The 20,976-nt window shown below is 39.9% G+C and overlaps 1 protein-coding gene across 3 annotated transcripts in view; it reads left to right on the top strand.

Annotated features, from left to right (window-relative positions):
* The window catches only part of CEMIP2 (cell migration inducing hyaluronidase 2), an 84,442-nt gene extending 69,920 nt beyond the window's left edge, over positions 1-14,522 (top strand). For all 3 annotated transcript variants that reach the window (XM_034773218.1, XM_034773219.1, XM_034773220.1), the window contains exons 15-24: positions 3-158; positions 2,203-2,380; positions 4,048-4,263; positions 4,976-5,184; positions 6,301-6,483; positions 7,817-8,036; positions 11,247-11,345; positions 12,372-12,520; positions 13,456-13,559; positions 13,940-14,522. In XM_034773218.1, coding sequence (XP_034629109.1) covers positions 3-158; positions 2,203-2,380; positions 4,048-4,263; positions 4,976-5,184; positions 6,301-6,483; positions 7,817-8,036; positions 11,247-11,345; positions 12,372-12,520; positions 13,456-13,559; positions 13,940-14,136 — 1,711 coding nt within the window. In that variant the 3' untranslated portion in view covers positions 14,137-14,522. The remainder of the gene's footprint in view (positions 1-2; positions 159-2,202; positions 2,381-4,047; positions 4,264-4,975; positions 5,185-6,300; positions 6,484-7,816; positions 8,037-11,246; positions 11,346-12,371; positions 12,521-13,455; positions 13,560-13,939) is intronic.
* The last annotated feature ends 6,454 nt before the right edge of the window (positions 14,523-20,976 follow it).

Genomic DNA, 20,976 nt, shown 5'->3' with positions numbered 1-20,976 from the left:
AGTGACGGAAGCTTCCCAAAAGATGAAGGCTCCAGCCAGGAAGTATCAGAATCTTTGTTTGTTGGCGAGAGCAGGAATTATGGCTTTCACGGTGGCCAAAACAAATACTCAGGAACTGGAGGAATAGACAATAAAAATCGCACTCTGCCTAGAAATCGGTAAGTGTTTCAGTGGGCAAAACAAAGTTGCTTTTTCCAAAATTTACTTTTTCTGTTTGATTGAAAATAGCACTATAAATTTAGAACTAGTATTACATTGCATGGAATAAAAAAACACTCCAAGATAGAACATGGCTACAAGGGGATCTGCATGGTTTGGGGACTTGATGACAGAATGTACTACCTTCTACTTCTAGGCTGGCAGTTTGAATCCAGCTGAGAATAGTAGTGACTGAAAACTGTTAGTCTGATGGAAGGTGGGTAGGTTATATCAAATTAGTTTGATCATCTCAGTCCTGTTTCCAGTGAACAGGTGTTCACATCCCAAAAACTATTACCACAGTTGGTGCTAATTTGCACCTTTATTGACCCTCCGTAGATCCTCTCAGATGTAGGAATGGTCCTTCCAGGGGCACAATTAAGGCACGTTAACATAGCAGTGTAGGAAATCTTTCACTGATATTGCCCAGTATTTGATGAATAAGAGGACTTCAGTCTCCTGAATGGTCAGTTTAACAGTGTCACAGTCTAGGGAAACTGCACCTGTATTCTCCCTCTATGGGCCTTCATGGTGCCCACTCTGAGGCTTCCAGCTCCCCAGTCGTCTCCTCTCTTGCGTGGAGACCCACTCCTCTCTCCCTTCTGACTGGAGTATTTCTAGGCTGAACAGTTCCTTGCCGTCACTGTTTTTCCCAGCAAAAGCCAGTCTGCTTAAGCACACCTGCTTGCTTTAATATCAGAGACTAATAATCAGCCCCAGTGATTTAGCTATTGTACAGTTCTTTCTAAGCAAGCATATTTGTTTCTTAAGATAAAAGCACTACAGAGGGAACCTTAACAACAACAACAACAACAACAACAAAAATACATGTATGCAAATAAGCTTACCAGAGATCACCCCAACTCTAACCTAGGCTCCGTCACGTGATTAATTCTTCAAAACCCACCCAGGGGTTTCAAGTTCATCACACTCCTTTTGTTCACAATGAGAACACGATCTTACAGGGCCTCAGTTGGCCAAGGTCCTTCCAGTTCTTCCCTAAATATTGGGGACCTCTGGACCTAAGTTCCCTATAAGCTAGGTGGCCACGCAGCAGCCTATTTAGCGCTGCACAGGCGCTCAGGGAACCAAACTGCTGGGACCTGCTGCAACCAGGGGAGGGACCCCCCTTAAGCGCTGATTTTCCCCTTTAGCCAGGGGTTGCTCCTCCCCTTCCACCATGTCCCTGCCCCACCTTTCCTTACCCCCATCCTCCCCCATCCTATCTCTTCCCCATCTCTTCCCCTGAGTGTGCCCCATTCCTGCTCTTCCCCCTCTCTCCCAGAGCTTCCTGCATGTCACGAAACAGCTGTTGGTCAGTGGAGCCACCGGCAGGTGAAAGGTGTGGAGGGAGCTTGGCTGCCAGTGGGTTCTGAGCAGCACCCACAAATTTTTCTCTGTGGGTGCTCCAGCCCTGAAGCACTGACGGAGTCGGTGCCTATTGAGGCACCCCTCCCCCGGCTCCAACTCCTCTCCCTGTGTCAGACAAGCTCCACCTCCCCAAGGGCTTGCCTTGGGAAACTTATTCACCCACTGCCAGATAGCACCCCTTGCCTCACATAAGAAGGGAGAAGGCGTAGGGCAGATTCAGCTTAGGGTAGCTCTATGCTGGTGAGTCATCTGAGAAGTTTAAGATGGTCTGGAAGCCTGAGGCTCCCTGCCTGCCCAAGCACATGGGACTCCCAATTGGGCACTTCTGCTGTAGGGGTCCCACAGCATCCTAGGAGGGAGAGGCAAAGGGGAATAGTTTGGTGGGCTGCAGGCAGCTTGGCTCCCTTTTCTAATTCTAGAATTTGAAGAGTAGGTTCTTACCTGTAAGTAAATAGTGGAGGGAAGACTTCATTTATCTTTAGTGTCCCACTCTACAAACCATTGTCTTAGCACTGCATTCTTAATGCTTTTAAATGAAGGGAAGCATTGCCTCTCAGGGACCCTGAACCAAGACTTCTAACAGGTCATGTATCCGTGTGTGTGTGTGTATTAAACATATTCTGTTTTTAACAGGACATTTCCAATCAGAGGTTTTCAGATTTATGATGGACCCATTCATCTTACCAAATGCACATTCAAAAACTTTGTGCCGACTGTTGATAGATACACCAGTGCAATTGGATTCCTATTGAAAAACCCGTGGCAGTTGACACCTAAAAACAACATTTCTCTCATTAAGTTTGATACAAATGTAAGCTTAATGCAAAATTAATTTTCAGTGGATGGGGTGGAAAAGGGAGACTTCATGGAGTAGGGAAGGATGAACTGTGTACAGTGTCCCATGCAGGAGATTTATTTTGAGAGAATTTTGGTGATGTCCTCCTATTTCTTCAAACAAAGGGGAATCACATGTGCACTCTTGGTATTGCTTCCACCTGCCCCATTTCTGTGCTGACTGCCACCACGGGGCCTGGGTTGCCTTTTCCCTGCTTCCCTGCAAGTACCTGCTTCTCTTCAGGTGAATGTGCCCAAACTGAGGTCCCCCAGGTAATGTCAGCTGAGCAAGGGAGTTGTGGTTTGGAGAAGGGGAGTCTGCCACATTTAAGGACCTTTTGGGCTGCTGAAAAAGGCTCCAGAAACATTGAAAAGGCTGGCAGGTGAGGAGGTGAGATTAAGCAACTTCTAGGGGACATATGCATGTCCTACATTTTTGGTGTCTGTCCCATGCTAGCATTGAGATGGATGGGTTTGGATAAAATGTCAACCAGCTTCTCCTGCCTTTGCTTACAATTAAGACTGAATTGGACCTTTGAAGGTTGAAAACTATACTTCCTCCATTGTCACGTGCCTTTGAACTTCCTGATTTCAGCCAGAAATGCTTGTACTTAAAATCTCATGAAAAGTGCTGTTCTTGTACTATTTCTGGCTTACCAGGAAGTTCAGAAAATAACAAGTGCCTGTTTGTGTGAGGTTTCTAGCCCAATGAGTTTCCAGTCCAAACTTCTATTCAGAACAGAGCTTCCAGCCTTTTTTTGAAATTTGCACATCATTAATTTAGAGTAATCTATTCTCTATAGCCAAATATGTATTCTCCTAGTCTGGAAACTAACTTTTTTTCTTTTTTATCTTGTTTGCTTGCTTACTCTGGTTACAAGAGTTACTTAAATCATTGAATTCTAATATAGAATTCATAGTAAAGAGAAGAGCTACTCCTATTAGGCTGTGCAGTTGCTGACAGAACTGTATAGTGAGGCATGAAACCAAAGACCAGTGCCTCCCAACCCGAGCTAAGCTGTGGAGACGGTATAGACAAAAATGGGGTTTTGATTTGGGTTTTTAATGCTTGCTTTGAGAACAAAAAGTGATTGTAGATGTGTAATGATAATAATGAGACCAGATTCTTTAAGACCTGAGGCAGCTGAAATAATAAATTTACAGTCATAAATACACCTCTACCCCGATATAACGCAACCCGATAGAACACTAATTCGGATATAACACGGTAAAGCAGTGCTCCGGGGGAGTGGGGCTGCGCAGTCCGGTGGATCAAAGCAAGTTCGATATAACACGGTTTCACTTATAATGCAGTAAGATTTTTTTGGCTCCCTAGGACAGCGTTGTATCGAGGTAGAGGTGTATTAACATAAAATTCTGAAACATTTTAGCAGAAGTCTGAGCTTCATGTGTTAACTGAAAATCACGCCTACTACAAAATAATGAAATTCTGTTTTGCAAGACTATGTTGTCCTTGTTAGAGAAGTTATTCAGCTTATAAACCTTGTCAGACTCCTGATTCTTTGCATACATGGAAATGTTTATCAGTGTGTTACTAACTGTATACATGCAGTAGCACTACTGAAATTGGTGGCTTTATGAGAGAGACTTAATTGGAATATTTCACTTCCCTTTTATGGTCAGGTTTCTCTGAAAGTCTTCTTTGGTAAACCTGGTCCCTGGTTTGAAGACAGTGAGCTGGATGGTGACAAGAACTCAATATTCCATGATGTAGATGGTTCTGTGACTGAATACAAGGACACTTGCGTTGGTAGAATGGATAATTTCCTGATCCGACATCCAGAATGCATTAATGTTACACAGTGGAATGGTGTGGTTTGCAGTGGGACCTATGCACAGGTTGGAACTGTTGCAGTTCTTTGTGTATTCTATATTTTATATATATTGACACGACTTGAAGAAAAACATATCAAAGCCATGAAATGCCCTTCCTCTTTAGGTTTTAAAAATTTTATTTTGCACTTACTTTGCCTTCTAGATGGTTCTGAACAACTTGTTGGGGGAAGGGAGGGAATTATGATAGCAAATGTAATAAAGCGAATCTTTATGCAGTGAGTTGACTTGCCATCATCTGCATACCGCAGTCCTGTTGGCCAAAACTTTTTAAGTGTGGGAGTTTTCTTATACTTGTGGTTCTGTTTCACACAATATTTATTAAAAATGTGAAATATAGTTTTCTGAATACAAACCCCTCTGCTGGGATCAATTCCTAGCCTGTCACAGACTTTGTATGTGACTTTAAGTAAGTTACTGAATCCCTCTGTGCCTCTGTTTCCTATCTGTAAAATGGGGGAAATTATTGTCGGCCTTGTCTATTTAGGCTGTAAACTCTACAGGACAGCGACTGTCTTTAATTGTGTGCACAGTGCCAAGCTCACTGGGGCCTCTAGGCATGACATCTAATTTTCTAGTGGTTCTGTTTACACTGTTTATCTGTATTTTCCCTCATATATATTGTTTCTAGTGAAACTGATCAAAAATTGTCAGATTACTTCAAATCTCTTCTCCTCCTTCTGTCTAATGCTGCTTTTTTTTTTATTTTTTTTTTAAGTTGTACATCCAGACAAGGAACCCACAGAACCTTACTATGACCATAGTACGAGACGAATACCCATTCAGCCCTATGGCACTACGAGGTATTTACCAGCGAGCTGACTTTCAACAGTACCAGCCTGTAATAATGCTTCGGAAGGGTTATACAATACATTGGAATGGACAAGCTCCCCAAAGCACTTATCTTTATCTCATTAACTTTAACAGGTATGTTTCTTTGCATTTTTGCCTTTGATCCAAAAGACACCATTGGAATACTGTGTTGCAAAAATAGTTGGGATACATTCAAAATTACAACCACGAGTAAGAATGGAACTTGATTTATCTGAAATAGCAAATATTAAAAGCAAAATGTGTACTGGAGACCTAGGCCAAAAGCTGTGTATAGCTATACAGAAAATGCTGTAAAGAAGTATTTAAAGAAAAGCCCTATTGCTTTATTACTGCATGAAGCTGTGCAGTGTAGAACCGCAAATGGTTCGACCTATCACTGGCCTTGTTAAGAATCACTTGAAAAAGATGCAGTATGTTAAACTGGAAAATTAAAATTTGCATCCAAACAAGGTGGATTGATTTAAATCCGTGACTTAAATCACTGAAATTTTTATCCTGATTTAAATCAGCAAGCAGGAAATCTTGATTTAAATAATTTTTTTCATGTTTTGCATTTGTACTTTTTAGTTTTCTAAAAAAAAAAAAAAATTATTTATTTTCATAGGTTGATAATCCATTAAAACATGTTGATTTGCAATTAAATATACCTTTACACTGAATTTGATGCTGCTTTTTGCTAACCAGGAGGATACTCTATATTTAAGTGGATATGCTTTCTTTTAACTGGATGATTGATTTTTTGGTTGTCTCCCTCCACCCTCCCCCTTGAGTCATGTCAAGCTCAATTTGGATGGAAATTGAAGTTAAAAATTCACAAAAACATTTAATTTTTTTATTAACTAAAACTACCTTGAATGTGCTGGCTACATAAGGAAAAAAACAAAACGTTTTTTTATCAAAACACTGATTTATTAAACACAGGAAGTATTATCTGTAGTTAGTTTCTGGTCACAATGTCCTTCAAGATTTTAGAACTAGTGGACCTCCTCCTCTCACATACAGCTTTTATTCAAGAGAAAAACAGCTTTTCTGCTTTTTCAGCTCCCAAATGGTGTCTTAACTTTGAACAATTAATTATTGAACTGAAATTGTTGAATAAACTGAAATGAAAATACTCTCTCTGACAAAATATTTGTTTCCACTACCACAAAACCAAGAAACTTGCTCAAATGAATGAATTATAACAATTTTGTTTCACTCTATTTCCAGGAATGACTGGATTCGGGTTGGACTCTGTTATCCATCAAGCACAATTTTTCAAGTAACATTTGATGTTGTTCAAAAGCAGACATCTGCTTTCTATAGTGTGGAGGACTATACATCAGTAACTTCTATGATGGAGCTGCAGAAAAATCGATCAGAGAAGAAGTTTTATTTTGACAACAGCACTGGGTAATTGTATATAGATTGATAATAAAAGGATACTTTATTTAATAGTAAAACTGCAAGTTCAGTAGTGTTAAGACTTGGCTCTGATGGCTGCTTAAGAAGGGAAATCTTATGGAGAAACACTAAGCATGTCACCATAGACGTTTGGAAGAGTAATCTACATAACTTGTAATTATAAATGTAGTGGCCATCAGATCAGCACTTGTAAACGTATACCACAGCTACCACAGTTATTTCCTATTCTAAGTATGGGGAAAACTGTGGCATCTCAAATACCACAGAAAGGTACCTTTTGGCAAGTAACTGCTTTGTTAGTTTAGTATGGCTCAAATGTAAATGTTTGCCCTTCACGTCTTAAACAGAGTTTAAGAAAATTACTGTTGGTCCAGAAGGAATCAAACATATTTTCTTAAACTATGGAGTAAAATTTTCAAAAGTGACTTAGGCACTTAGGCGTGTCACTTTCAAAAATGGGGCTTAGGCTCCTAAGCCCCTTAAGCACTTTTGTGAATGTTACCACTGAAGACCGTAATAAAGCTTCCTTGGGGGGAGGAGGGGAACTATGTATACTTTTTTTGCATGTTGTGTTTTTTTATTTTGTTTTTGTTCCCTGTTTTTTATTATAATCAGAATATTAGTATAAGATTTTTTGGATCTCTTATTAACTAGTTTGAGATAATTGTGTAGATAAACAGATGTATGTAGTCTTTGATATCATTTAGGTTTTCTTTTTTCATCTAGAAACTACAGTGACAAGCAACTATAGAAAAGCTGGTAGAGCTTATCAGTATACCAATCTTCCAGTCAGGATGTGTTTATTGGGCTTTATGCACACTCAGAGCAATAAAGCTCTTTATTTTCTAAAATACACTCATATTTTTGCATATTGTACAATAAGAGCACTGTTGTTTTTGTTTGATTAATGTCTGATATGTTAATTGCCAGATAGCAAGTTTAGTGAACATTTGTTAAGATGTGTGGTGTGAAAGTTACTGGTTGGTGGAGGGGAGATGAGTGGTGATTTATGGTGGCTAATTTTTTTTTCCCTCCGTTCAAGCAAATCCTGTCATAATGATTTCTCTAACAGTTGGAGAGTTCTAATATATATCACTCAAGATTTCCCTATTGTAGTAGTTATTACAGAACATTTACAGAGGACTGTACATTTACGGAGATTTAGAAAACAAAAACACATGACCATTCCCCTGTCCCTCAAAAGCTTGCAGTCTGAGGTCTCCTATGTTCACTAATCAGTACATTTGAGGAAATTTCGATTATGTAAATTTCTGTATTTTATCAAGTAGTTTTCTAATCTCTTGTATTATTTTGTGTTTAGATTGCTGTTTTTATATCTTCAAGCCAAATACAATAGGGACGGTCACAGTTATTGTTCAGCTCAGGGATGTGAAAGGGTCAAGATTCAGGCCACTGTTCAATCAAAAGAGATCAGTAACTGCATGACAAAAGCTTATCCAAAGTACTACCAAGCACCACCTATTCAACAGCCAATGCCAGACAAAACTACTGCACAGTGTAAAAATTGTGGAACAACTCAGGTAAAAAAATTCATAAATGTGTATGTAAATTACCAGTAGATATTAACTTCCACATAATTGCCTTAAATATGGTTTTCATGAAGGAGTGAGAATACTTCAGAAGCAGATATAACCTGGAAGAAAGTTCTACTATTGTGTATATTGTTTACTACATAAGGGGCAAGTCAGTTCAGTTTGAATGTATTCAAAATTGTTTGTTTGTTTTTTTAAAAAAAGCTTTTACAAAAATCAAGGTTTGTAAAAATGATCCAATATCCTTTTTTTTAAAGTCCAAAGGGAACAGCCCCTCTGGTGTTTTTCAACCTTAATATTGGTGTACTTCAAAGGCCTCTGTGCATTTTCAGTTAAGGGTTTTGGTGTCTGTAGCGTGAAGCTATGGAACTGTAAATAATAAAGCCATTCCTACTAGGGAATGCTCTCATGCTAAGATGACATCATTGTTTGTGTATATACATACACACACACACACCCACCCACCCACCCCTCAGTTCCTTCACTGCCACAGAGAGCTAAATGGAACTGCCTCTTGTGTCTGCGAGCTACTTAGCGTATCTTCTTAGAGTAGTTGGGGCTATTTGCCTTGTGCTATGTCATACCTGGATCTTGTAGAGGACTCAAAATGGGGGCATCCTCTTCAGCCATCCTTGCCAGAGAGGGACATACCTTGATGCCTGGTGTTGCTGGGAGAAGCTCATGGGTTCCAATGCAATATTTACCATGCCTTCACTCCTCAGATGAGAAAGGACAGGCACTTACAACTGCAGGGGCACTTGGCTTGTTTGAGCCTTCAACCGGATCATTCTAGCACTCCATCAGGAATTTCCAGGCCCTCTTCTTTGCTGAGGTCTTCTGTAAAGAGACATGAGACGACACACCCTGCCACCCCAGCTTTGGTGTCGAGCCTAAGAACGACCTCCACAAAGCACATGTTTGCTGGTCCTGTGCCTCTCACCTGAGGTCTGGCACTGCAGCCCCCATCAAAAATTCCCTCAATGCTCTAATCAGCACAGATCAACTTTGAGGAATCAAGCTTCCAAATCTTCTTGTGTCCCTGTTTTAGGGAAGAAGGAAAAAAAGCAGCATTCTGATCCACCAAATGGGGCATTGTTTTCCTTCTCCAAAAACACATCACTTTTGGAGACTCCTTACTAGTCTTAATTCTCCCTCTGGCATGCAGTTCTCCTTGGCACATTGCTGTTTCACATACCTCTGACAGTCAATTTCCCCTATCATGACTGGGGGGCCCTCTGTTAAGGCTTTTGGCTATACCTCCACTGCTTGACTTAAAGCTTAAAGAACACATCTCTCTGTCCTCACCACCAGTACCAAAAAGAGCTAACTGTTTGCCTCCTGTACCCTTGGAGGGTACTCAGTTTTTGTTGTTGTTTTGTTGTAATGTCTCTTGGCTAATTCAAAGCTGGTCTCTGTAGCCCAGGAACTCTGCAAAAGTAACAGTGCATCCCTGACTGCTTCCTCAGATAGAGAAAGAGAGGGGCATAAACTGGAGGCTGTTGGAAGAAAATTTATTATTCTGCTTCTTTGAGCTTCCAAGTGGTAAATTACCAAGCTGCCATGTTCAGATATGTGCATTATGGTATTCAATTAAGCATGCACTGACTCCTTACTAGACACACACACAGGAAAACCGCTGAGAGCGTGGTCACTGAGGGTAGAACACTAGTGAGCTATGCACGAAGAGCAGTTTGACCCCTCAAGCTCTGCTGCCAGAATCATGGTCGCTGGTATAGCTCTATGGACAACCATGGCTTAAATCATCAGGACTTGCTCCAGTTTCACACACACCTCTTTGAGGGGTCAGGTCTTTCTAATGATAAAACAGATGACGAGAGTTACAGCCTGATCTCTAGGGCTTTCCCAGTCCTTGTTTACTTCAGAGGAGCTGACCTTATACTTGGTTTCAGTACCACAGACAGGCTCCCTCTGTGAAGTAGCAGGAAAATGGGGCATAGCAAGAGGAAGAGGGGCATGGCTGGAATGTCCCTACAACCAAACACTGCCTGTGGTTTCAGCCTCTTGGGAGCCCTTAGTAGCTGTCCCTCCCATCCTTTGACTTGCACCAGATGCAATTTGGCCCTTGTTGAGGATCTAACCCATTGTGTTGCTGCTTAACCTTCCATTGTTCTAGTAACATGTTTTCAAGATTTTTCCTTTCTAGTCTTTCAAAGAGAAGACTTTAAGAGCTTGGCTTCTCTACTTATAACGTACTTTTCCCCCTTTTTGTAGTAACTGGATCTTCCTCATCCTTTTCTTTACTTCTGTTTGGCAGGGAAAATGTATTTTCTTTCCACTTCAATAAAATGTTCATATTCCTATCATGTTTCATAACTCCTTCTCTGTCTCCCATGACAAAAACTGAACATGGAAAAATAAGTTCATGACTTTTTCTTTACCATTTCTTTTCTGCCACTTAGATCTTTTTGTCACCCTTCTCATTTCACTGCAGTGAGCCAGGTTTTGTTCTCTCTGTGAATGTGATTTTTACAGTTAAAAGTCTGCTTTATGGTGATATTTTGTGGAATCTACTTTATTCATCACTTCGTCATCTTTCAGTTTCCAGTTTGTTGTCATGCAATTTCTTCCCCAGACTACCATCACCCCCCAAATGCTAACTATTAATGTGTCTAAATGCTGCAATTTTTACTCAGGAAAAACTCCGGTTCTATCAGTGGGAATATCGCTATCATAAAGATTACAAGATTAGGGCTACAGGTTTGGTATCTTCAGTGCTGTCTTGCTCCTTTTTTCCAACATCTATGTTACTTCATACTTCTGCTATGTTACCAAAAAAAGCAGGAGTGGCTCAGAAACTGATGCCCAGCACAAGCCTGGGGGCAAGACACCAAGAAATGCTGTAAGAACAAAGTGCCATTGCTCAAACTTGAATCATTAATGTGCTGGTTTTCATCCATACTTATACAATTGTATTACAATAGCACCCAAAATCTGTGAGGCACTTTATGGATGTATAGTTCCCCTTCCCTGAAGAGCTTTCAGTCTAAAAGTATCCATGCATTTTGATACTGTTGATTTATTATTCTTGTTTTTTCCAGTTCTCAGTCTAGAGTGTCTATCAGAATAATTGTTGATTATCAGTATGCTGTCTAGTGTTTAAAATAAGACTTGCTGTTCAGATTTTCTGGGAAAGCGGGGGAAGTGTAAACATGTTAAAACTTTATTTTTTACATCTAGATGGCATTTACCAGTGATCCTCACAAAACCTACCTCCTTGTGCAGATTCAGTCACTCAGCAAAGAAGAATTACAAAGTAGTCTTCCATCTTTTATCTCTGTAAGTATCCTTATCGCCTCCTTTAACTGCTTTTTCCTTAGCAGTTTGAATTATGGCAGCTGCACATTGGTGCAATCTTGTATCATGCTGAGTATCCTTCCGCTGAAGCCAGTGGGAACTGGTGAGTACTCAGTACTGTGGTTAAATCCAAATCAGTGAAATAACTCTTATACTAACAGACTGTTACCTAATAGTACCAGTCCTCCAACATTTTGTTCTGTTAAAGCCCTTCAAAACTGATTAGAAGAGAGGGGTCATTATTTTTTGTTTACACTCCAACTCAGTGGTGATAAATCTGGTGATGTAATGTTGCTTAACACTTGGTCTGTTGCCATTTTTCCACTTGGGAACCAAGAGAGAATTGTATGTGATACCGGAGGTGAGGGTTTGCAGGCATTCTCAGCACCTCAAGGGTGCAATTTTAATTTATATTTGTCCTATAGAGTAATGCATATATTGTGTTAGTGAAATAGTAAAACTCTGAATTATTTAGGCAGAGAAGTGCAGGCTATAACAGCATGTGTGTTTGTAACATGACAAATCCAAGCTTGTACGGGATTTTATGTAGCTTATTTTTAACAATGATTTTCAATAAGATGCTTTGTTAAATATAGTACAACTTAATCAACTGTGGAGGCTGCATGCTCTGCTTTTGTGCACAGAGGGAATGGTTGAGTCTCTGAATGGCACCGTCTCAGGACAAGTGAGCTACCTCCATTCCTTGTCAAGAATGGTGGTGGCTGAGATAGGATTCATGTCCTTGAGAGTGATTACAGTGAAGTGAGGAAAAGCTAGGTGATTCTCAAGGCTCCCTGAGGAATGAAGAAGTCCTGTCAGTCAGGTCTTTTTGGAAGAGGAAGAATGGAGAATCTCTGATAAATTATTGGTTGTTTAAAAGGACACTACTGTGTCTATAAATCAAATTATGGTAAATGTGGCCAACTGACAGGAGCAGAAGAAGATTATTGTACTTGCAAATTGCTGGCAAAAGCAGGCAGTGATTTATGATGTCTTTTCTCACTTCAGGTCAATGGAAATAAGTTTCCCTTCAAAGATGTGGGTGTATTTACCCTAGTAGTTGATGCCTGTGTTGGCACTGTGACAGAAAAAATTTTTTTTCTTCAAGCAAACATTAAAAGCATAGACGAATATTTAAAAACTGGAATTCCACAAAGGTATATGCTATTGTAAACCTATCCATTTTTTAAAATATGTATCATGAAATATAGACTTGAACTGGAGTACAAAATACACTGGAGTGCTTTATCATGATAGTCAAACCTTTGCCAGAGAACAATATTTGTGGACTGACCATTCTAGCTCACTTTTCACATTGCTATGAAAACCTTTTTAGATTGAGGGAGTAAGTAGAAGCACACAAACATTTTAAAGGGACAGTTTAGCTACATTTGAGAAAATGGACCAGGTAAACTTAAACATTTGGATTAAATCCCCCAAATATGCTTTCCTTTTCAAAGGATTCATTTTAACGAAACATTACATAATCACCTTTTTTAGCTTACACTGGTAGGAAGAATAAGCCTTGGTCTAATTGAGGAGATTGTAGCATGAGAATTTTGACAAAAGTGCTTTAATGTTAATAAGTTGAAGATTTATTAATTTCTATTTTATATATTGAAAGTAATAAAAAGTCACTAAAACCATTTTGATAAGGTGCCTACATTAAAGCTGGTTGAAAAATGAAAAGCTAACTTCACAAAATAGAAATTGCAATTTTAATTTAAAAGGTTTCAAAATGGGTCCATTTTTCATTTTTGCAGAATTTTTTACTTGAAAGCATTATAAATTTTCTTTTACCAAATTTTCCTTAGACAAACTTTTTGTAACCACCAATAACATTTCAATAGAAGTTTTAATTAAGTCACAGTTTTTTCCACATAATTTCATTTTCTAAAACAGGACACTTCTCAGCCAAAAAAAAAAAAAAAAAAAAAAATTAAAAAAAATGTCCAACCATTTTTGATCAGCTCTCCACATAGTATTGCCCCAAATACAGTGGACTAATAAGCAAGCTAGTTTGGAAAGTGTATAAGTATCAGTGATAATAAATATTTAGTTTCCTCATCTTACTACTTTCTTTCTGGTACAGGTCAATAGTTTTACTAAGCACAAGAGGTGATATAAGAAACCTTAATATTTCGGAAGCCTTAATGTCCCTGGGAACAGCCAAACCAGCTCATCTTCAAAACAAGGGTTTGTTTAATTTTCTCATACATTTTCTTTTTTAAAATTCCTTATGATGAGTCAAATTCTTGAGGCGTTCCATGAATTGTTTCCAGTTAAGATGATGTCAAACTATTTATTTTATAATAAAGAAGTTAGTGGAATACTACTAATTAAGGTTTTAAAACTTTCAAAAGTGGTGGTGTGATGGCTTTTAAAACCATAGTGTCTGGCTGGGTGTGAGGATGGCTGCATTTACTATTATATGAGGAAATCTGGGGTAGGGGGAAGGGAATTATTTTCTCCTATGTCATCTTGTTGTAATGTCCATTTGCATGTAAATTGTATCTAAAAGGTGTCTCTTTCATGTCTAACTTCTGATTCTATAACTCTGGATTGTTTCATTGCAGGGAGCATAGCCTTTCTTGGCTTCAGAGGAAACTTTAAACCTTCCTGGGCTAAGCTATTTACCAGTCCTGCTGGGCAGGGCCTAAGTCAGATAGAAAAGTTTATACCTTTACAAATGGAAGAGTATGGCTGCACCAGAGTGAGCTCTAGCAAACGGAAAGACGTGGAACTTTTAAAGCAAGCTTCAAGAGCACATTAGAGACTAAGATATACTAAGTGCTGGAAGAAAATGTGAACTAACTTATTTAATTTATGGCATTTTAAACTATACTTTTATCCCAAGTAAACCATTTTACTGTTTGATAAAGACATATGCCTACGTTGACCGCTTGAATGCCAGTCTGTGCACCTTCTAGTTGTACAAAATGTTAAAGAATTTATTACTATTTGTATAGACAGGTTTTTCAGAGATTTTTTTTCTGATGTTTGTATTTACTGTAAACAGTTACCTTTTTTATATATGTATACTTTTGTAGCCTGAGAATTGAGGATGCTTGTAAGGATCAGCCTGGAGAAGTTTTGGTAGCAAGTATTGGATTGCTTAGGATTTAAAACAAAATTAATTAAAATATCTGTCTCTCTTAAGCAGTTTGAATTGGTTATTTTAATCCATTTTTGCATTTCTTTTTTTCCTGTTTGTTTTACACATTCCTGAGATCACATTTAATAATCAGGCCAGTTATGGGTAGGCTCAGCAGAAACCAGTTTTGTTGTAAACTCAACTGTTAGCCTCTGTTTTTATTTTTAACCTTTTCTCCTGATTTGTATCCATTTTAAATTCCCATTTTCTCAGGGGGCTCCCTTGCAGCTGCAGGGCTTGGGATACTGGATCCCTGTGGGCGCAAGGTGCGGGGGAGGCTCCAGTCCTGTTTGGGTAGAGCAGAGCCCCCAGGCCAGAGCCACGAGGAGGAGGGTGAGCCATCTGCTGCAGGGGAAGACACCCTGCTGTTGAATGCTCCTGCCTGGGGACAGCCTCCACACTCCCAGCTGATGAATGAGTGAGTAGGGCCATGACAGAGGGGCTAGAGGGAGGCTCCCTGTGGGTAGGGTGACCAGACAGTAAGTTTGAAAAATCGGGATGGGGTGGGGTGGTAATAGGAGCCTATATAAGAAAAAGACCCAAAAAATCAGGACTGTCCCTATAAAATCAGGACATCTGGTCACCCTCCCTGTGGGAGCCAGTGACACCAGATTCCTGAAGGGGCATGGGAGGCTGTGCTTGCCAACTGGATATTTTTTTTTTTTTATTTCTGTGTCATTTGAAATCAGTATTTACTGACTATTTGAATCAAATCCTGCCAAGCCTAATTATGGTTCATGCCCACTTTTCCAGATATTATGGGGCAAGTCCTGTTTCCCCACCCATATGGGTACAAAGAGCCCTAACTGTAGCAAAATTTCTGTCGTTCAACTGCACACGGGGAAAAGAAGACGGATTCCAGGACCCGGTGCAGGGGCCTGTACCTTATGCATGTCATAAATCTATGTTCTGCAGAGGCTACCTGTGCCTCAGAGTGCAGGGGATACATGGGATGGTGTAGGGCTGGAGTGAGGGCAAAGCCAATGGATGCACAGTAATGTAGATCCCCCTAGCCCCTCTCTCTTCAGCTGATGTGCAGGTGCCATGGGGGCTACTACAAAAGCCGCTACAGTCTAGGATGAGAAGACTGCTTTTCTCACCCCCTTGAAAATCTCCAACCCCTAGCTTGGTAATTCAAGCTATATCTTAAACACAAAATAACTCTTTAAAATTCAGTTTTCAAACAGCATAACAACTTGTGCAGAGCAAATGATCTCTGACCTGTACCATGCAAGTTAAACTTTTAATTTGTATTACTGTATTTTGAAATTGGTTGGAAAGATACACAGCTCAAACCTTTGGTCTGCGCTGCTCTAATTGTATATTTTGTTTATATTTAGTGCTATTTTCATTCATGATATTATCAGGCTGCTTCTTGACCTGTAGGTTTGAATCTTTCTTAATATAAACAAATGGATACCTACCCTTGGTTATACACTAGGTTTGTTTGGGTCCTTTTAATTTTCAGTCTAGTCAATCCTGCAAATTGTGAGAAAGCCACACTGAAGAATTGCAACCCATGCAGGTACTGATTTTAGGAGGTTGTGCCCTTTGTCTTTGAACATAAATTTCAGTATCTCAGAGAGCCCAAAGACCAGTTTCATAAAGGTGGGGGAGGGGTAGAACTACCTTGTACCCACAATTTTAAATACAATTAATGCAAATTATTCTCCTTCATACATGTACTATTGATTCTAATTGTTATATCTGAGAGTCTCCTTTTAAATATACTTCATATTTTGCATTTAAAATGAGTATCTTTGTGGAGATATCAATCTGTACACTTTGTCTTCCTGAAACAAAAGAAAAGGCTGTCTTGTGCCTCTAAGGGAAAAATGCAGAGAAGCTGAATTATGGTTGTTTGTTACCTTACAAAGTATGCTACCTCAAACTGCTACCAATAAATCATTCTAGATCTAATAAACTTCTCTGTGCTAATGCGTGTTCCTTTTAATCCAGGGAGCCATGTTACTAATATTTGACAAGGAGTATAAATAAATTTTATATCTGACAACTTTAAGGCAATAAATGATGGGCCATCTTCATTTTCTTTCTATGTTAAATACATTTCTGTAGTTACTCTGGTCTATCTAAGGATTTCAAAAACTTTACAGACCTTAATTTCTCAAGCCTCAATATACTTGAGGGTAGGTATGGTCTGTCTGCTCTCCTCACTCTGTAAATCTGGAAGCAGAGAGCGAGAGAGGAAAAAGAGGAACCAGATACTAAGTGACTGTGCCAGGGCATAAGCCACTTTGAAACAAAGGTTTCCTGACTCAATCCTGTTCTGTAAATCACAGGGCCTTTCACCTTGTGTAGGAGTAAAGTACATCTGTGCACAGATGTACCATTCTGACTTAGTAGTATTTTGTACCAGTTCAGCATGATTATATAAGGTGCAAGGCAGTGACAAATCAGACTGTTAAAATTTACTCTGGAGTTTGTCCAAGGTATTTGTTTCAGGTGATGCTTTTAATTATGGATCCTATAATCCAAAATCCTGCTAAGGGCCTTCCAGGTAAGGGAATATGTATCCTAATCCCCAGACCTTGCTGCTTGTCTTAAAATGTGATGCTCCCCAGTGGTATCCAGGGTTCTGAGGCACCTCACCCTCAACTGTTGCTAGCATAATGGAGTCTTGTTATGGCGGCTGTGGATCAATTCCCTGAAACAACCAGCCTCTGGCAACACAAGCACGGTCTTCCAGGCCTCCACAGACCTCGCTTTCTGTACAGGACATGCCAACTCTTGAACCCGTGGAACGTTCCCTGTAGTGTCCAGTCCCTTATCTACTGAACACTCACAGAATTACCAGGCCTGCTGTTCCCAAAGGGATGGCATACATGCCAGCTTGTATACTCAGGAGCAGCACTTTGCTTAACACACAGCACTTGTATACAGTAAAAACAAGACTAAGGGTTTGTTTGTTTGTTCTTTTTTTCTTTCAAAGAACTGGGATTCAAGTGATAGTAAGAATATTGGAAACAAATGGTTACATATAAACTAAATCATAACATGCTTTCTAGAGCCTAAACTAACATGTTAAACTCCTGTCTAAAGTTTCTCTCCCAAAGTTCTCCCCAGTGTTTTCAACCAGGCCTGATTGAGACCACTCTTTTATGAAGGAAATTCGCTGCCCATTTACTTCCTAAGTGAAAGATGAGTAGGTGTCTTCTGTGTCCCCCAAGTATACTAGAGCAAACCTTTGATCTGTATCTGCAGTTAGATTTCTTCCCGTTAACTTCAGAGAGAAGTTTCACAATCCTTCATTAGTATTCAGTTCAGACAGGTGAGAGGGGACCCATTGTGAACATTACAATACATACTTTATATATACACACACTGAAAATTATGTTCTTTAAACTTCTTACACATCTGCACATGCATTTTGCAATGATATTAATGACAAGGATGCTACAAACCCAGGAGATCTCTATAGGCCCCTCTGTTGCAACCTCATCAGTTGGAATTACGAGGTTCTTGGGTCAAAGTATAGCTCTTCTATTTGACCCCTGTATTCTTCATTACTTCAAAGTACAATATTTCAGAGCTTTTCCTGGCTTTTAGTTTTTCCCTGTACTCATCTGACTTCAGTCAATGTCCTAACAGCACCTTTGTGAATGCCCATGCCTTTGATGGAGTTTTCAAGGTTTTGCTGGTCTTATGATCTAATCTCCTTTCCTTCTCTGTGACACAGTGCCAGTTATGTACACACTGTAACAATTTCCAGTACCACATCTCATTTGTCTTAACAGCGAATGCATGAGAGGGAATTATCAAAGGAGGTAAACCAAACTGATTTAGGACTATGATGGCTACTGGTTTCGTTAGCCATCTTGGGCATTTCATAGGCCTGGTCTACGCTGGGAGGGGATTGATCTAAGTTACGCACCTTCAGCTACGTGAATAATGTAGCTGAATTCAACATACTTAGATCTACTTACTGCGGTGTCTTCACTACGGTGAGTCGACTGCTGCTGCTCCCCGTTGACTCTGCCTGCGCCTCCCACTCAGCTGGAGTACAGGAGTCGACGGGAGAGTGCTCGGGGATTGATTTATCGGGTCTAGACTAGACGCGATAAATCGATCCCCGCTAGATTGATTGCTGTCCGCCAATCTGGCCGGTAGTGAAGACATACCCATAGTTATGTAAAAGAATCTAACCGGTTGGTAAAATTTTGCATCTGACAAAACAGGTTTTTGTGACCCCTCATGGTGTCAGACTTGCAGACAGAATCCTCTTAATACCACTTCCCCTTTCTTCTGCCATGTAACACACTGTCCTTTGTTAAAACACAAGTCCAGAGCTCTTATGGAAAGACTAATCAGACACCTGAAAGCGGTACAGTAGTCTGGAAAGGATGAGAGCCACTGATGTAGAGACATAAGGCATTCCATCTGATGAGAACAACCATGTTTAATGACTCCTTGTCTCCCACCTTACCCCCTGCCACTTCCTTCCCAAAACCCACCGGCACAAATACAGTGCGAAAGAATTTTAAAATATTGCATGTTTCTCTTCCCCCCACCTCCCACACACAGACTCTTGAGAAGTTTTTTGTTACCGTAATGTAGTTGGTATATCAGTGACAAGTTGTTTGACTAGCTCACAGGGAATTTTAAATTATGTGCCAAAAAATCTCAAAGAAGCCTGTCTTGCTCCATGCTTGCCTATGATTAACTCTTTTCAACAAAGGGTTTACAGCACAGCAGTGCAACGTGCCATTAAACTTGAAATATGGGGCGCGGCTTAGACTCACAGGCTAAGCTAACACTCAGTCTCCTATTTGTCTCTGCTAATGAGGACCTGCCTGTAACTGACAGGATCTGCCTGTAACTAACAGCAGTAACACACTTTAAAGAGGGATTCTGGATGAGTGACCTTAAACCACAGAGCAAAAATAATGTAGTAAAAGATGTCTAGCATTTATGTGATAGGCCAAAATGCAATATGAAAATAAGGAGAACATACAGATAATGCATTATTGTAACTAATAGTTTTTGTCTGCGTAGGTAGAGAAGATAGGTGCATAAATAATGTACTGAGCCAGGAGTCCTTGGGACAGTTGAAGTTTAGCCTTTATCTCTGATTCACATGGTATTTCTAGTCTTCATCAGTCTGGGTCACTTCAGTGTATGGGTTTTGCAAGGGAGGGTAGGCTTGCCAATTTTGATTGGACATATTCCTGGAGGTTTTATCACATGACCTCTTCAAGTAAAGATTAATCTTTAATGCCTGGAGACTCCAGGACAATCCTGGAGGATTGGCAACCTTTGGTAGGCCAGGATTTTAGCCTCTGGTAATGATCTCACAAGCTTAAGTGGTGTCAGTTTAATATCTGCAAGGTTTTTTTTTTTATTGGGGGACTATGTCCTACCTTTACAGGCTGTGAGTGCTGATCTAATAACTCTCTTCCATCTATGCTCCATGACTTAAATGATGTTTGTGGCACAGTCTGAGTAAAAGTGGATAAGGCCACAAGTAGCCATAGTCTCCTGTAACATCCATGTGTGAGGCGCGTGTGATTTTATGGTAATCCTAGCATCACCCTCTGGCATACAATGTATGTGTCCACTTTTTAATGCTTAGTTTTATTAATCCATTAAAAAAAGTATTAAAGGGTGTTTCCTGGGATTAAATCTAGTGCATCACAACTGCATCCACTTCTCCCAGATCCTTTGTCTTACACATGAGCAAAAGCATGACATTGTAAGACTACATCATTTGTATTTATAGTAGCATCTAACGGTTCCAATCAAGATGTGGCTCCTCATTGTGGTAAGTGGTGGAGAAACATAAAAGACACTACCTGCCCCAAGAACAAGATTCAATAGTTGGACATAGAAACCTATTTATTTTCCTCCATCAAAAGTAATTTGCCTGATTTTTTTTCTTTTAATTCTCAAAGTCTCTCCTTTGTCCCCCTCCTTTCAGTTGAAACAGAGGCGATGGGAAATACTTCCATCTCCAGGAGAAGATACCGGAACCCTGCTCCAGAAAGTGTTTCTGTTTCCGCTAGGAAGCTCCATCTCTTGTGTTCCAAATGCTCTGCTTCCCTTGCTTTTCCTGAGGAATGTCCCATCTTTCTTCTCTGTCAATGATATTTCCAGATCATTGTGGGAAGTCGGAATGGTGATGCCTTATCAGCTGCTCTCTCTCCCCCACTCCTTTTTCTATACAACCCACTTTAAAGTTCCATCAGTCTGTCTTAAAGGAGCCATTACCCTGAAGAGATTTCTCCCACAAATTCTGTTCCAGTTAATCTGGTGTCCAGAAAGTAGTGTGAGTCCAATGGTAGCTATGTGTTCTCCATTGTACAGATACATAGAACTTTCCATTGAAAGTGAACAAACTCTAGACTTTGGCCCCAGGCCAGGGTCATCCAGCCAGCCAAGTTGAGGGAATTAAATGGAACAGAACCACTGTGAAAACATAAGTCACTGTTGCCTATTCAGTAT

Source organism: Trachemys scripta, chromosome 6 (genome assembly GCF_013100865.1).
Source record: "Trachemys scripta elegans isolate TJP31775 chromosome 6, CAS_Tse_1.0, whole genome shotgun sequence".
Lineage (NCBI taxonomy): Eukaryota > Metazoa > Chordata > Testudines > Emydidae > Trachemys > Trachemys scripta.
This window is presented reverse-complemented; position numbering and strand designations above follow the sequence as displayed.